At 46.2% G+C, this 16,242-nt stretch overlaps 1 protein-coding gene and 2 non-coding genes across 3 annotated transcripts; all 3 read left to right on the top strand.

The window, feature by feature from the left end:
• Positions 1-7,018: 7,018 nt before the first annotated feature.
• Positions 7,019-14,457, top strand: RPS13 (ribosomal protein S13). The gene is made up of 6 exons (XM_038764442.1): positions 7,019-7,111; positions 7,227-7,275; positions 8,616-8,694; positions 13,214-13,383; positions 13,959-14,059; positions 14,383-14,457. The coding sequence occupies exons 1-6, from the start codon at positions 7,089-7,091 to the stop codon at positions 14,414-14,416; spliced, it is 456 nt and encodes a 151-aa protein (XP_038620370.1). The 5' UTR covers positions 7,019-7,088; the 3' UTR covers positions 14,417-14,457.
• LOC119944384 lies at positions 13,600-13,691 on the top strand. Its single transcript, XR_005455868.1, has one exon. It is a non-coding gene; the product is annotated as a small nucleolar RNA SNORD14 (small nucleolar RNA).
• LOC119944396 lies at positions 14,196-14,286 on the top strand. The gene has a single exon (XR_005455878.1). It is a non-coding gene; the product is annotated as a small nucleolar RNA SNORD14 (small nucleolar RNA).
• Positions 14,458-16,242: the final 1,785 nt, after the last annotated feature.

Here is a 16,242-nt window from a genome sequence, read left to right as displayed (position 1 = left end):
GAGGTTCAGATCCCCACTCCGCTACTTATCTGTTGTGTGACTTGGGCAAGTCACTTCACTTCTCTGTGCCGCGGTTACCTCATCTGTAAAATGGGGATTAAGACCGGCTTAGTGGAAAGAGCCCTGGCTTGGGAGTCAGAGGTCGTGGGTTCTAATCCTGGGGCTGCCACTTGTCAGCTGTGTGACTTTGGGCAAGTCACTCAACTTCTCTGTGCCTCAGTTACCTCATCTTTAAAATGGGGATTAAGACTGTGAGCCCAACGTGGGACAATCTACCCCAGCGCTTAGAACAATGCTTGGCACATAGTAAGCACTTAACAAATACTAAAAAAAAAAAAAAAGACCGTGAGCTCCATGTGGGAAATGGACTTTGTCCAACCTGATGGTCTCATATCTTCCCCAGTACTTAGTATAGTGCCTGGCACATAGTAAGTGCTTGATAAATACCTTTAAAAAAATTATCGAGTGCTTTTTAGGGCACTGTACTAAGCAACAGGGAGCATACGGTAGATTAATAAATACTGGGCTAGAAACAATACAATCAGAATCCAATCTATGGGACAGTTCTCTTCCCAACTGGGTCTCATGGTCTGAGAAGGAGGGAGAGCAGGTATTTAATCCCCATGTCACAGATGAGGAAACTGAGGCCCAGAGCAGTTAAGTGGCAGCAGGCAAGTTGTGGATCCAGATTAAAAACCCAGGTCTCCTGGCTCTGTCTTGTGCTCTTTCCAATTCTCTCCTTGACCCCCTCCAATCTCCTTTCTGTCCCCTTCGGTCCATGAAAATTGCCCTCACTAAGGTCACCCATGATCTCCTTCTAGCCAAATCTAATGGCCTGTACTCCAGCCTAATCCTCCTAGAACTCAGATGCCTTAGAAACTCTGAACCAACCCCTTCTCCCAGAAACATCATCTAACCTTGGCTTCACTGGCATTGCCTGCCCCTGTGTTTTTTTTTTAATGCTATTAAGTGCCTACTTTGTGCCAGGCACTGTACTAAGCGCTGGGGTGGTTCATTCATTCATTGTCATATTTATTGAGCACTTACTGTGTGCAGAGCACTGTACTAAGTGCTTGGGAAGTACAAGTTGGCAACATATAGAGGCGGTCCCTACCCAACAACTGGCTCACAGTAAGCTTATCAAGCTGGGCACAATCCCTGTCCCACATGGGGCTCACAGTCTTAATCCCCATTTTAATAAGAACCTTATTTTACAGATGAGGTAACTGAGGCACAGATAAGTGACTTACCCAAGGTCACACAGCAGACAAGTGGCGGAGTTGGGATTAGAACCCAGGTCCTTCTGACTCCCAGGCCAGTAGTCTGTCTCCTAAGCCACGTGTCTTCTCAAACCTATGCATCAAACAGAAATTCTTTGCCATCAGCTTTAAAGCACTCAATCAGCTCGCCCCCTCCTATTTTACCTCTTCGATTGCCTACAACCCAGTCTGCACACTTCACTCTTCTAATGTCCACCTACTCACCGTACATCCAACTTGCCTATCTTCATCATCAATCGCATTTATTGAGCGCTTACTATGTGCAGAGCACTGTACTAAGCGCTTGGGAAGTACAAATTGGCAACATATAGAGACAGTCCCTACCCAACAGTGGGCTCACAGTCTATCTTGCTGCTGACCCCTTCCCTGCATCCTCCTGCTAGCCTGGAAGTCCCTCCCTTCAAAGCCTTATTAAGGTCTCATTAATTTGTACTTCCCAAGCGCTTAGTACAGTGCTCTGCACATAGTAAGCGCTCAATAAATACGATTGATTGATTGATTCCCCAACTAAGCCCTCATTTCTCCTACTCCCACTCTCTTCTGCCTTGCCCTTGTACTTGGATTTGTACCCTTTATTCACCCCACCCGCAGCCTCACGGCACTTTTCATATCCGTAATTTATTTGAACATCTGTCTCCCCCTCCAGACTGAAAGCTTGTTATTGGGTAGGGACTGTTTCCGTTGCCAAATTGTACTTTCCAAGTGCTTAGCACAGTGATCTGTGTACTGAATGAATGAACAACCTGATTACCTTTTATCTACCCCAGCGCTTAGGGCAGTGCTTGGCACATAGTGTTATCGAAAAGTAGGGTGCAAAATAGGTTAACCGGTGTAAATCGGCCGCAGGGTTCGAGAACCCAAGGTGGTGACGCAGATGGGAAAAATGACTCGGAGACATGAGTTCAGATAGAGCGGGAAAGGAGGAAGGTTGACTACTTGCCTCTTCACCTCCTGAGAGTGGTACGAGTGACAAGCAGCCCCGAGTTCCGTTCCCGCTGTCCTTTTATTGAGTTACAGCAACGCGGGAGCGAGTGATGGGGAACTTCAGGGAACCCGTTAGTACCGACAAGATGGTTGTGAATTCTCACTGCTGTCTATTACAGCCTTGTACAGACAAGAGTTACTTGTCATAGGCCTTACAACCTTGCTGTCCAGATCATCATCATCATCATCAATCGTATTTATTGAGCGCTTACTATGTGCAGAGCACTGTACTAAGCGCTTGGGAAGTACAAATCGGCAACATCTAGAGACAGTCCCTACCCAACAGTGGGCTCACAGTCTAAAAGGGGGAGACGGAGAACAAAACCAAACATACTAACAAAATAAAATAGAATAGATAGGTACGAATAAAATGAATAAATAAATAATAACAAAAGAAAATAAATAGAATAGATATATACAGGTAAAATAAATAAATAAATAAATAGAGTAATAAATCTGTACAAACATATATACATATATACAGGTGCTGTGGGGAAGGGAAGGAGGTAAGATCATCATCAATCGTATTTATTGAGCGCTTACTGTGTGCAGAGCACTGGACTAAGCGCTTGGGAAGTACAAATTGGCAACATCTAGAGACGGTCCCTACCCAACAGTGGGCTCACAGTCTAAAAGGGGGAGGCAGAGAACAAAACCAAACATACTAACAAAATAAAGTAAATAGAATAGATAGGTACAAGTAAAACAAATAAATAAATAGAGTAATATAGATGGGAGTTACTTGTTATCGGCCCTACGACCTTGCATAGATAGGTGTAACTTGTTCCTGGCCTTGAAGACATTCTGTTGTTGAGCCTTGCATAAAATACAAAAAGGAGTTGTTCTCTCGGCCTGCACAAAATGGAGGGTTCCTGTCGGTATGCACAAAATGGAATCAGTCATGCCAAGTCCGCTGGCGGGCAACACATAGTAAGCACTTAACAGATATCATTATTATTACTATTATTATTATTTCAACCAAATCTGGTTGGACACAGTCCCCGTCCCATGTGGGGCTCACAGTCTTGATCCCCATTTTATGGATGAGGTAACTGAGGCACAGAGAAGTAAAATGATTTGCTCAAGGTTGCACAGTAGCCAAGTGGAAGGAACACTGACTTCAGAGTCAGAGGTCATGGGTTTAAATCCCGGCTCTGCCACTTGTCAGCTGTGTGACTTTGGGCAAGTCACTTAACTTCTCTGAGCCTCAGTGACCTCATCTGTATAATGGGGATTAAGACTGTGAGCCCCACGTGAGACAACCTGATCACCTTGTATTCATTCATACATTCAATCGTATTTATTGAGCGCTTATTGTGTGCAGAGCACTGGACTAAGCGCTTGGGAAGTACAAGTTGGCAACATATAGGGATGGTCCCTACCCAACAGTGGGCTCACAGTCTAGAAGGGGGAGACAGAGAACAAAACAAAACATATTAACAAAATAAAATAAGTAGAATAAACATGTACAAATAAAATAAATATCCTCCCCAGTGTTTAGAACAGTGCTTTGCACATAATTGCGTAACAAATGCCATCATTATTACTCTCTGCGCCTGTTCCCTCAGTTGTAAAATGGGGATTAAAAGTGTGAGCCCCAAGTGAGGCAACCTGATTTCCTTGTATCCCTCAGAGCTTAGAACAGCATGGCTCAGTGGAAAGAGCACGGGCTTTGGAGTCAGAGGTCGTGGGTTCAAATCCCAGCTCTGCCACTTGTCAGCTGTGTGACTTTGGGCAAGTCACTTCTCTGGGCCTCAGTTCCCTCATCTGTAAAATGGGGATGATGACTGTGAGCCCCACGTGGGACAACCTGATTACCTTGCATCTACCCCAGCGCTTAGAACAGTGCTTTGCACATAATAAGTGCTTCATTCATTCATTCAATCATATTTATTAAGCGCTTACTGTGTGCAGAGCACTGTACTAAGCGCTTGGGAAGTACAAGTTGGCAACATATAGAGATGGTCCCTACCCACCAACGGGCTCACAGTCTAGAAGGGGAAGACAGGCAACAAAACAAAATATATTAACAAAATAAAATAAATAGAATAGTAAATATGTACAAGTAAAATAGAGTAATAGTAAAATAAATAGAGTAGTAGTAAAATAGAGTAATAAGTAAAATAAATAGAGTAACTGAGGCCCAGGGAAGTTGTGAGTTGCCCAAAGTCACACAGCTGACAATTGGTGGAGCCAGGATTTGAACCCGTGACCTCTGACTCCCAAGCCTGGGCTCTTTCCATCGAGCCATGACATGTTATAAGACCTCTAAGAAATTCAGTGTTTGGAACAAAGTAAGCGCTTAACAAATACCAACATTATTATTATTATTATTATCACTTGGCACATAGTAGGCGCTTATCCAATGCCAACATTATTATTATTATTATTACTTGGCACATAGTAATAATAATGATGGCATTTATTAAGCACTCTAAGCGCTGGGGAGGCTACAAGGTGATCAGGTTGTCCCACGTGGGGCTCACAGTCTTAATCCTCATTTTACAGATGAGGGAACTGAGGCCCAAGGAAGGGAAGTGACTTGCCCAGAGTCACACAGCTGACAATTGGCAGAGCTGGGATTTGAACCCATGACCTCTGACTCCAAATCCCGTGCTCTTCCCTAGTAGGCGCTTAACAAATACTATTATTATTATTATAAGTATGAGAAGGGGCTGGTCTTTCAGGCTCAGATGCTGTGGGCCACATGGCGGCCCAAACGGCCTCAGGGTCAGGTTGGCCCAGTGCATGCCGGGAATCACAGCCCCCCCCCCCCCTCCCCCTCAAGCGGCCATGCCGGGGGCCGCCCCGGCCAACTGCATGCCGGGAAATGTAGTTCTTTTATTCATTCTTCCTATTGTCACTCAATCGTATTTATTGAGCTCTTAGTGAGTGCACAGCACTGTACTAAGCGCTGGGGAAAGTCCAAACGGGCAACAAATGGCGACAACCCTTGCCCACATGGGGTTCAGGCAAATCGTTAAATACGATTGAATAAGCGCTTAGTCCAGTGCTCTGCACACAGTAAGCGCTCAATAAATACGATTGATTGATTGATTGAATGAATGAATGAATGAATGAATGAATGAATGTAGGGTTGAGCCCGCTGTTGGGTAGGGACTGTCTCTATATGTTGCGAACTTGTACTTCCCAAGCGCTTAGTACAGTGCTCTGCACACAGTAAGCGCTCAATAAATACGATTTCTAGACTGTGAGCCCACTGTTGGGTAGGGACCGTCTCTATATGTTGCCAACTTGTCCTTCCCAAGCGCTTAGTAAAGTGCTCTGCACATAGTAAGCGCTCAATAAATACGATTTCTGGACTGTGAGCCCACTGTTGGGTAGGGACCGACTCTGTATGTTGCCGACTTGTACTTCCCAAGCGCTTAGTACAGTGCTCTGCACACAGTAAGCCCTCAATAAATACAATTGAATGAATGTATATATGTTTGTACATATTTATTACTCTACTTATTTTACTTGTACCTATCTATTCTATTTATTTTATTTTGTTAGTATGTTTGGTTTTGTTCTCTGTCTGCCCCTTCTAGACTGTGAGCCCGCTGTTGGGTAGGGACCGTCTCTATATGTTGCCAACTTGTACTTCCCAAGCGCCTAGTCCAGTGCTCTGCACACAGTAAGCGCTCAATAAATACGATTGATTGATTGATATTTATCACTCTATTTATTTTACTTGTACCTATCTGTTCTATTTATTTTATTTTGTTAATTATGTTTGGTTTTGTTCTCTGTCTGCCCCTTCTAGACTGTGAGCCCGCGGTTGGGCAGGGACCGTCTCTGCATGTTGCCGACTTGAACTTCCCAGGAGCTTAGTCCAGTGCTCTGCACACAGTAAGCGCTCAATACGATTGAATGAATGTATATATGTTTGTAAGCGCTCAATAAATACGATTGATTGATTGATATTTATTACTCTATTTTATTTTACTTGTACCTATCTATTCTATTTATTTTATTCTGTTAATACGTTTGGTTTTGTTCACTGTCTGCCCCTTCTAGACTGTGAGCCCGCGGTTGGGCAGGGACCGTCTTTTATTTTATTCTGTTAATACGTTTGGTTTTGTTCTCTGTCTGCCCCTTCTAGACTGTGAGCCCGCTGTTGGGTAGGGGCCGTCTCTGTATGTTGCCGACTTGTACTTCCCAAGCGCTTAGTCCAGTGCTCTGCACAGTAAGCGCTCAATAAATACAATTGACTGATTGATATTTATCACTCTATTTTACTTGCACCTATCTGTTCTATTTATTTTATTCTGTCCACATGTTTGGTTTTGTTCTCTGTCCCCCCCTTCTAGACTGTGAGCACACTGTTGGGTAGGGGCCGCCTCTATCTGTTGCCAACTTGTGTACTTCCCAAGCGCTTAGTCCAGTGCTCTGCACACAGTAAGCGCTCAATAAATACGATTGATTGATTGATATTTATCACTCTATTTTACTTGCACCTATCTGTTCTATTTATTTTATTCTGTCCACATGTTTGGTTTTGTTCTCTGTCCCCCCCTTCTAGACTGTGAGCACACTGTTGGGTAGGGGCCGCCTCTATCTGTTGCCAACTTGTACTTCCCAAGCGCTTAGTCCAGTGCTCTGCACAGTAAGCGCTCAATAAATACGATTGATTGATTGATTGACTGACTGACTGACTGACTGACTGACTGACTGACTGGATGAGGCTGGCCGCCGAAGGCCTCTCCCCCATCAGGGCGGGGGCTGCGTGATGACGTCACTTCCGGCGTCGGGCGGGTCCGGAGTGACTCCCTGCGGCCCTCCCTCGCCATCGCTCTTTTTGGCTGTGGAGCCGCCGCCATCATGGGTCGCATGCACGCTCCGGGGTGAGGCCCGGGCTCGGTTTGGTGGTGTCCTCCTCCTCCTCTTCTTCCTCTTCTTCTTCTTCTTCTTCCTCCTCCTCCTCTTCCTCCCCCTGACTGTCCTGTTTTCTGTCCCCAGAAAGGGCCTGTCGCAGTCGGCGTTGCCCTACCGCCGCAGCGTCCCCACGGTGAGCAGCCTCGCGCGCCGCGGGGCCCGTCGGGAAGGGAGCGGGGGCCGCGTGCCACAACCTGAGCCTCATTCATTCATTCACTCCTTCATTCATTCAGTCGTATTGATTGAGCGCTTACTGTGTGCGGAGCACTGGACTAATCACTCAATCAATCGTATTTATTGAGGGCTTACTGTGTGCAGAGCACTGGACTAATCAATCAATCAATCGTATTTATTGAGCGCTTCCTGTGTGCAGAGCACTGGACTAAGCGCTGGGGAAGTACAAGTTGGCCACGTATAGAGACAGTCCCTACCCAACAGCGGGCTCACAGTCTAAAAGGGGGAGACAGAGAACAAAACCAAACGTACCAACAAAATAAAATAAATAGAATAGATGTGTACAAGTAAAATAGAGTAATAAATATGTACAAACATATATACAGGTGCTGTGGGGAAGGGAAGGAGGTAAGGCGGGGGGATGGAGAGGGGGACGAGGGGGAGAGGAAGGAAGGGGCTGAGTGTGGGAAGGCCTCCTGGAGGAGGTGAGCTCTCAGTAAGGCCTTGAAGGGAGGAAGAGAGGTAGCTTGGCGGATGGGCAGAGGGAGGACATTCCAGGCCCGGGGGAGGACGTGGGCCGGGGGTCGATGGCGGGACAGGCGAGAACGAGGTACGGGGAGGAGATTAGCGGCGGAGGAGCGGAGGGTGCGGGCTGGGCTGGAGAAGGAGAGAAGGGAGGTGAGGTAGGAGGGAGTTGTAGTCATTCATTCATTCAATCGTATTGATTGAGCGCTTACTGTGTGCAGAGCACTGGACTAATCAATCAATCAATCGTATTTACTAAGCGCTTCCTGTGTGCAGAGCACTGAACTAAGCGCCTGGGAAGTCCAAGTTGGCAACATCTAGAGACGGTCCCTACCCAACAGCGGGCTCATAGTCTAGAAGGGGGAGACAGAGAACAAAACCAAACTTACTAACAAAATAAAATAAGTAGAATAGATATGTACAGGTAAAATGAATAGAGTGATAGATATGTACAAACATATATACAGGTGCTGTGGGGAAGGGAAGGAGGTAAGATGGGGGCGGTGGAGAGGGCCGAGCGGGAGTAAGCGCTTGGGAAGTCCAAGTTGGCAACATCTAGAGACGGTCCCTACCCAACAGCGGGCTCACAGTCTAGGAGGGGGAGACAGACGACAAAACATTTTAACAAAATAAAATACGTACAAGCATATGTACAGATATATATATATATATGGATGCACATCATTAACAAAATGAATAGGATAGCAAATGTGTTTATTCCGTTTGTACATATTTATTCTATTTATTGTCCATCGCCTCCCCTCCGTTCCCTAGTGGCTGAAGCTCACGTCCGACGATGTCAAGGAGCAGATCTACAAGCTGGCCAAGAAGGGCCTGACCCCGTCCCAGATCGGTGAGTGCGGCCTCACCGCCTGTCCCGCCGCCGACCCCCGGCCCCCGTCCTCCCCTTGGCCCGGAATTCCCTCCCTCCGCACATCCGCCAAGCTAGCTCTCTTCCTCCAGTGGCTACCAGCTAACCTACACATCAGGCAAAAACTCCTCACTCTCGGCTTCAAGGCTGTCCACCCCCTCGCCCCCTCCTACCTCACCTCCCTTCTCTCCTACGGCCCAGCCCGCACCCTCCACTCCTCTGCCGCCGCTCTCCTCCTCACTGGGCTTCGTTCTCGCCTGTCCCACGGTTGACCCCCGGCCCACGTCCTCCCCCTGGCCCGGAATGCCCTCCCTCCCCACATCTGCCAAGCTAGCTCTCTTCCTCCCTTCAAAGCCCTACTGAGAGCTCACCTCCTCCAGGAGGCCTTCCCACACTCAGCCCCCTACTTCCTCTCCCCCTCCTCACCCCCCCGCCCTACCTCCTTCCCCTCCCCACAGCACCTGTATATATGTTTGTTCAGATTTATTACTCTAGTTTACTTGTACATATTTATCCTATTTATTTTATTTTGTTAATATGTTGTGTTTTGTTGTGTGCCTCCCCTTTCTAGACTGTGAGCCCACTGTTGGGTAGGGGCTGTCTCTCTCTGTTGCCAACTTGTACTTCCCAAGGGCTTAGCACAGTGCTCTGAAGCAGCGTGGCTCAGTGGAAAGAGCCCGGGCTTTGGAGTCAGGTCATGGTTTCAAATCTCAGCTCCGCCACTTGTCAGCTGTGTGGCTTTGGGCAAGTCACTTAACTTCTCTGGGCTTCAGTTACCTCATCTGGAAAATGGGGATGAAGTCAGTGAGCCCCACGTGGGACAACTTGATTACCTTGTCTCTACCCCAGCGCTTAGAACAGTGCTTTGCTCATAGTAAGCCCTTAATGCCATCATCACCATCACACAGTAAACGCTCAATAAATATGATTGAATGAATGAATTCTTATTTCTCTATTTTATTTGTACATATTTATTCTATTTTATTTTGTTAATATGTTTTGTTTTGTCATCTGTCTCCCCCTTCTAGACTGTGAACCCACTGTTGGGTGGGGACCATCTCTATATGTTGCCAGCTTGTACTTCGCAAGCGCTTAGTACAGTGCTCTGCACACAGTAAGCGCTCAATAAATACGATTGAATGAATTAATGAAATGATTGAATGAATGAATATTTATTTACTCTACTTGAACATATTTATTATATTTATTTTATTTTGTTAATATGTTTTGTTTGTCTCCCCCTTCTAGACTGTGAGCCAGCTGTTGGGTAGGGACTGTCTCTATATGTTGCCAACTTGTACTTCCCAAGCGCTTAGTACAGTGCTCTGTACACAGTAAGCGCTTAATAAATACGATTGGCCTCGTGACCCCGGGGGATGTGTGTGGGTCCCTCTTGTAAAGACTCTAGAGAAGTAACGTGGCACAGTGGAAAGAGCTCGCAGTGGAGTCATTCATTCATTCAATCGTATTTATTGAGCGTTTACTGTGTGCAGAGCACTGTACTAAGCACTTGGGAAGTACAGGTTGGCAACATATAGAGATGGTCCCTACCCAACAGCAGGCTCACAGTCTAGAAGGGGGAGACAGACAAAACAAAACATATTAACAAAATAAAATCAATAGAATAAATATGTACAAGTAAAATAAATGGAGTAATAAATATGTACAAACCTATACACATACAGGTGCTGTAGGGTTGGGGGGTTGGGGAGGGGGAGAGGAAGGGGGGCTCATTTGGGAAGGCCTCCTGGAGGAGGTGAGCTCTCAGTAGGGCTCAGAGTGAGTCAGTGGTCATGGGTTCTAATCCCGTCTCCGCCAACTGTCAGCAGTGTGACTTTGGGCAAGTCACTTCACTTCTCTGTGCCTCAGTTCCCTCATCTGTAAAATGGGGATGAATTCTGTGAGCCCCCCATGGGACAACCTCATCACTTTGTAACCTTCCCAGTGCTTAGAACAGTGCCTTATACATAGTAAGCGCTTAATAAACGCTATCATTATTATTAAAATGGGGATTAAGACTGAGCCTCCCGTGGGACAACCTGATCACCTTGTAACCTCCCCAGTGCTTAGAACAGTGCTTTTCCCGTAGTAAGTGCTTAATAAATGCCATTATTAATATTTCATAATCTAGAAGGTGGAGACAGCCAACAAAACAAGTAATGAGGGTATTTGTTAAGCGCTTACTATGTGCCAAGTACTGTTCCAAGCGCAGGGTAGATACAAGGTAATCAGGTTGCCCCCCGTGGGGCACACAGTCTTAATCCCATTTTAAAGATGGGAACTGAGGCACAGAGAAGTTAAGTGACTTGCCCAAGGTCACACAGCAGACAAGTGGCGGAGGTGTGATTAGAACCCTCATCCTTTGACTTCCCAAACCCGTGCTCTTTCCCCAAAGCCACACTGCATGCCAGGCAGTGTTCATTCATTCATTCAGTCGTATTAATTGAGCGCTCACTGTTTTCTCACTGTACTAAGCACTTGAGAATTACAAGTTGGCACCATATAGAGATGGTCCCTACCCAACAAAGGGCTCACAGTCTAGAAGGGGGAGACAGACAAAACATGTAGACAGGTGTTAAAATAGAACAAATAGAATTAAACCTATATGTACATCATTAACAAAATAAATAGAATAGTAGATATGTACAAGTAAAATAGAGTAACAAATCTGTAAAATATATGCAAGTGCTGGGGGGGGGGGAAGGAGGTAGGGCAGGGGGGATGGGGAAGAGAGGAAAAAGGCTCAGTCTGGGAAGGCCTCTTGGAGGAGGCGAGCTCTCAGTAGGGATTTGAAGGGAGGAAGAGAGCTAGTTTGGCGGATGTGCGGAGGGAGGGCATTCCGGGCCGGGGGTCGACAGTGGGACAGGTGAGAACGAGGCGCAGTGAGGAGGTTAGCGGGAGCGGAGGGTGCGGGCTGGGCTGGAGAAGAAAAGAAGGGAGGTAAGGTAGGAGGGGGCGAGGTGATGGAGAAGTGAGTGTGAGTTGAAACCGAGAGTGAGTTTTCGCTTGATTCGTAGGTTGACGGGCAGCCTCTGGAGATTTTTGAGGAGGGTGGTAAAATGACCAGAGCGTTTCTGCACAAAGATAATCCGGGCAGCAGAGTATAGACTGCTGGGGTAGATACGAGGTATTCAGGGTGCCCCACATGGGACTCTCTCTTAATCCCCATTTTAAAGAGGAGAGAATTTAGGCACAGGGTAGTTAAGTGACTTGCCCAATGTCAATCGTATTTATTGAGTGCTAACTGTGTGCAGAGCACTGTATTTAGCGCTTGGGAAGTACAAGTCCCAACACATAGAGACAGTCCCTACCCAACAGCGGGCCCACACAGCAGACAAGTGGTGGAGGCAGGATTAGAATCCATGCCTTCTGGTTTCCCAAACCTGTGCTCTTTCCACTGTGCCACTCTGCTTCTATTTATTGAGCGCTTATGGCATAACAGGACACAGGCCTGGGAGTCAGAAGGTGATGGGTTCTAATTCTGACTTCTCCATTTGTCCGCTGTGTGGCCTTGGGCAAGTCATTTCTCTCCAGTGTTTCAGTTACTTCATCTGAAAAATTGAGACTGAGCCCCACCTGGGACAGGGACTGTGTCCAACCTGTCTTGTATTTACCTTGGTGTTCGAGTGCCGGACACATAGCGCTTAACAAATATCACAGTTGTTATGTACAGCAGAGTACTGTTCTAAGCGTTTGGGAGAGTGTTGCCAATTTGTACTTCCCAAGCGCTTAGTACAGTGCTCTGCACATAGTAAGCGCTCAATAAATACGATTGATGATGATGATGAGAGCGCAACACAGCAGAATTAGCAGTAACGTTCCCTGCACATAAAGATTTTACAGTGTAGCAAGGGAGATGAACATCAATATTCATTCATATGACTAATTAATAATAAATTTAAAGCTATGTACAAGAGTCCTGGGAGGTTGGGGCAAATGTGAAGTGTCTACAGGTCACTCACTATATGCTAAGCACTGCAGTAGATAAAAGATGATCAGGTATGATTTGGTCCCTGTTCTACAGGAGGCTCAGGTCAGGAAGGAGGGAGAACAGGTACTGAACCCCCATTTTACAGATGAGAGTGAGACCCAAAGAAAGTCACATAGGTACAGTGGGGATTAGAACCCAGGTCCTCTGATTCGCAGGTCTGGGTTCTTTCCATTAAGCCACACAGCTCAGCAGCCAGGGCTGGGGGTATGGCCCTGAATAGCATTCAATGATGTAGCCCCAGTGGGTGACCGATTTGGTGCTAAACCTCTTGTTAACGGTTAAATCAAGTGAGTTAAATATAGTGCCACCTCTATCTTGTTTAAAGTGTCCAATGTGCTGTGGCTCACTGGTGAATGCCTCCAAACCATCCATCCAGTTTCCACCAGAGAAGTTTTCCCTGCTGTCTACTTAAAACCTTCCTTGGATGCCTGATTGAATTTTGGTAAATGACGCTTTTAGGGGCTTTATGTGGTGGGACCATTTTTTTTTTCCATTAACTTTTCTCCACAGGAGTGATCCTGAGGGATTCTCACGGTGTCGCTCAAGTTCGTTTTGTTACCGGTAACAAAATTTTGAGGATTCTGAAGTCTAAGGGGCTTGCTCCTGACCTGCCCGAGGATCTGTACCACTTGATCAAGAAGGCCGTTGCTGTTCGCAAGCATCTTGAGAGAAACAGAAAGGTAAAAAGGGGTTCACGCGTAGCCTGTTCTGTGGCTTGGAGGTGTAAGGCTCAGAACGTATGGACTTCTCAAAAGCACCACAGACTGGTTTGAGGTAACAAGGGGCTTGACTTATTCTGGTGAATTCATCCATGTTTGCCATCACGAGATCTTGCGCCGTGCATTTTGTAGCAGTAGGAAAAGTTAAATTTTGGCATTCAGTTATAGTAGCCCCACTCACCGTGATGATTGCTTCCGTACCATTCGCAGTTTCCACCAGAAAGGTTTTTCCTTTGTGTTGGCTAAACCTTCCTTGGATGTCTGAGTGAGTGTCCCCAGTGGGTCAGACGCCCAATCCGTAGTTCCAAGATGTATCCTGCTCTTGTTTTAAGTGGGCAGTTTGAAAAACAGCCTCATGAGGATGGCCTCTCTTCGGTCTCCAAAGCTTCCTCAAGGGCCACCGCTCCCTCATGACTCCTTAATCTGTATTCCCGCATCTCGTGTGAATCGAATGTCTGCCGTAAGCAGTGCCAGCTGCCTCTAGAACGGGAACTCTGGCCCTTCGAGTAACTTCTCCTCACTGGTCTCATTTTTAGGACAAGGATGCCAAGTTCCGCCTGATCCTGAATGAGAGCCGAATTCACAGGCTGGCTCGCTATTACAAGACTAAGAGAGTTCTCCCACCCAACTGGAAGTAGTGAGTATTAACACTTTATTGTTAATATACATAATATACATATACACATTCCCCTTTGTAGCTGTAATATATTGCCACACACCTCACCCACTCAACCATACCCCAGAAGTGTGTTGCTCAAGGTATGTGGAAACACTCACCATGACGATGGTTTCCGAACCATTCGCAGTTTCCACCAGAAAGGTTTTCCTTAATGTTGGCTAAACCTTCCTTGGATGTCTGAGTGAGTGTATCCGTGTCTTCGTGGACATTCTGGGCCAGCCTGGGGGAGGCAACTCTTTGCTGTGGGGGGCCACTAATTGCTACATTTTCTTTTCTTGCAGCGAATCGTCCACAGCCTCTGCCCTGGTCGCATAAGTTCTTGTGTACTAAAGAATAAAATGAGGTGATGCTGAAAATGGTTTCCTCTTTTTGTGTTTCTTTTTGTCTAAAATATAGGTGTCCCTTTTTAATGAAAGAGTAAGTTGTGCTTGGAGAAAAGTGGTGTTATCTGGTTGGTTTCTCCCCCCCTCTGGAGTATTGTAGCAACTCTTCCTGTAGGCTGTGTGACTTTGTCCTTCCACATACCTATTGGAGAAAGAAAAATGGCCAACCAACAAATGCGTGTTTTGAGGGGCAGGACGTCCCCGTCAGTCAGCTGTAGTTATTGAGCTCTTAATGTGTGCTGTACTAAGTGCTTGGGAGACTACAACAGAATTGCAGCGTGGCTCAGTGGAAAGAGCACAGGCTTTGGAGTTAGAGGTCATGGGTTTGAATCGTGGCTCTGCTAATTGTCAGCTGTGTGACTTTTGGCAAGTCACTTAACTTCTGTGCCTCAGTTCCCTTATTTGTAAAATGTGGATGAAGACTGTGAGCCCCACGTGGGACAACCTGATCACCTTGCAACCTCCCCAGCGCTTAGAACAGTGCTTTGCACATAGTAAGCGATCACTAAGTGCCATTATTAAATTGACAGCGATGCTCCCAGCCTTGCCAGGTGTGGGGATAGTGACTTCCCGGGCTAGGCCATTTGTGCTGAAGGTTTCTGATCAAAGAACTACCTAGGTGAACTGGCTCAACTGGAAGCCAAAAAAACAGCTAACCTGGATAGCAGGCTGTGGTGGCTACTGTGCCTGCTGCCTCCGCCTACTACAGCACAGCATCAAGGCGATGCTGTGGCCCCTTGAGGTATATACATACGTGGGTTTTGTTTGTGAGATTCCCGCAGGCACTTTGATTCCAAGCTACAGGAGGATTAAATAGAAGTGGTGCTGTCCAAAACAGTATCAACCATTGGTATTTATTGGGCGGCTTACTGTGCAGAATACTGTACTAAGAGCTTAGGAAATGCTTTGATATACTGAATATCACCCCAGCCTCAGCCCCACAGCACTTCTACATATCTGGAATTCATTTACATTGTCTCCCCATTCTAGACTGTAAGCATGGTGTGGATAGGGAGCATGTCTACCAACTCTGTAGTGTATAATAATAATGATGGTATTTGTTAAGCACTTACTATGTGCAAAGCACTCTTCTAAGCGCTGGGGGAATACAAGGTGATCAGGTTGTCCCACATGGGGCTCACAATCTTCATCCCCATTTTACAGGTGAGGGAACTGAGGCACGGAGAACTTAAATGACTTGCCCAGTCACACAGCTGACAATTGGTGGAGCTGGGATTTGAACCCATGACCTCTGACTCCAAAGCCCGGGCTCTTTCCACGGAGCCACACTGCTTCTCTAATGTAGTCTAATGTAATGTAGTGTATGCTCTCAAGTACCTAGTACAGTGCTCTGCACACAGTAAGCACTCAAATACTATTGATTGAAAATACAATGTAAGGGAATTGGTAGTGGTGAGTCTTGATTCCAAGGAGCTTACAATCTTCAAAGAGGAAGAAACAACAAAATTGAACCATCCATCCAGTATAGTGAAAAGGAGCTACAATACAATTTTAATTGCCAGTGTCTCAAATATCCCCTCATAGGAATTTAGAAAGTCGCTACTATTTTAAAGAACTAAAAGTTGACTAATCTTTTCAGTTCAAAAATGGTTAATGACTTCTGTCAGTGGCATTTATTGAAAACTTTGTGCAGGGCACTGTATGTTCTAAGCGCTTGGGAGAGTACAGTAGAATTAACAGACATGTTCTCTGCCCATAATGAGCTTACAGTCTGGAAAGGGGCCCCTTCAATAGTAT

Source organism: Tachyglossus aculeatus, chromosome 22, assembly GCF_015852505.1.
Source record: "Tachyglossus aculeatus isolate mTacAcu1 chromosome 22, mTacAcu1.pri, whole genome shotgun sequence".
Classification (NCBI taxonomy): Eukaryota; Metazoa; Chordata; class Mammalia; order Monotremata; family Tachyglossidae; genus Tachyglossus; species Tachyglossus aculeatus.
Note: the sequence above shows the minus strand (reverse complement) of the source record. Positions and strands in the feature narration are given on the sequence as shown.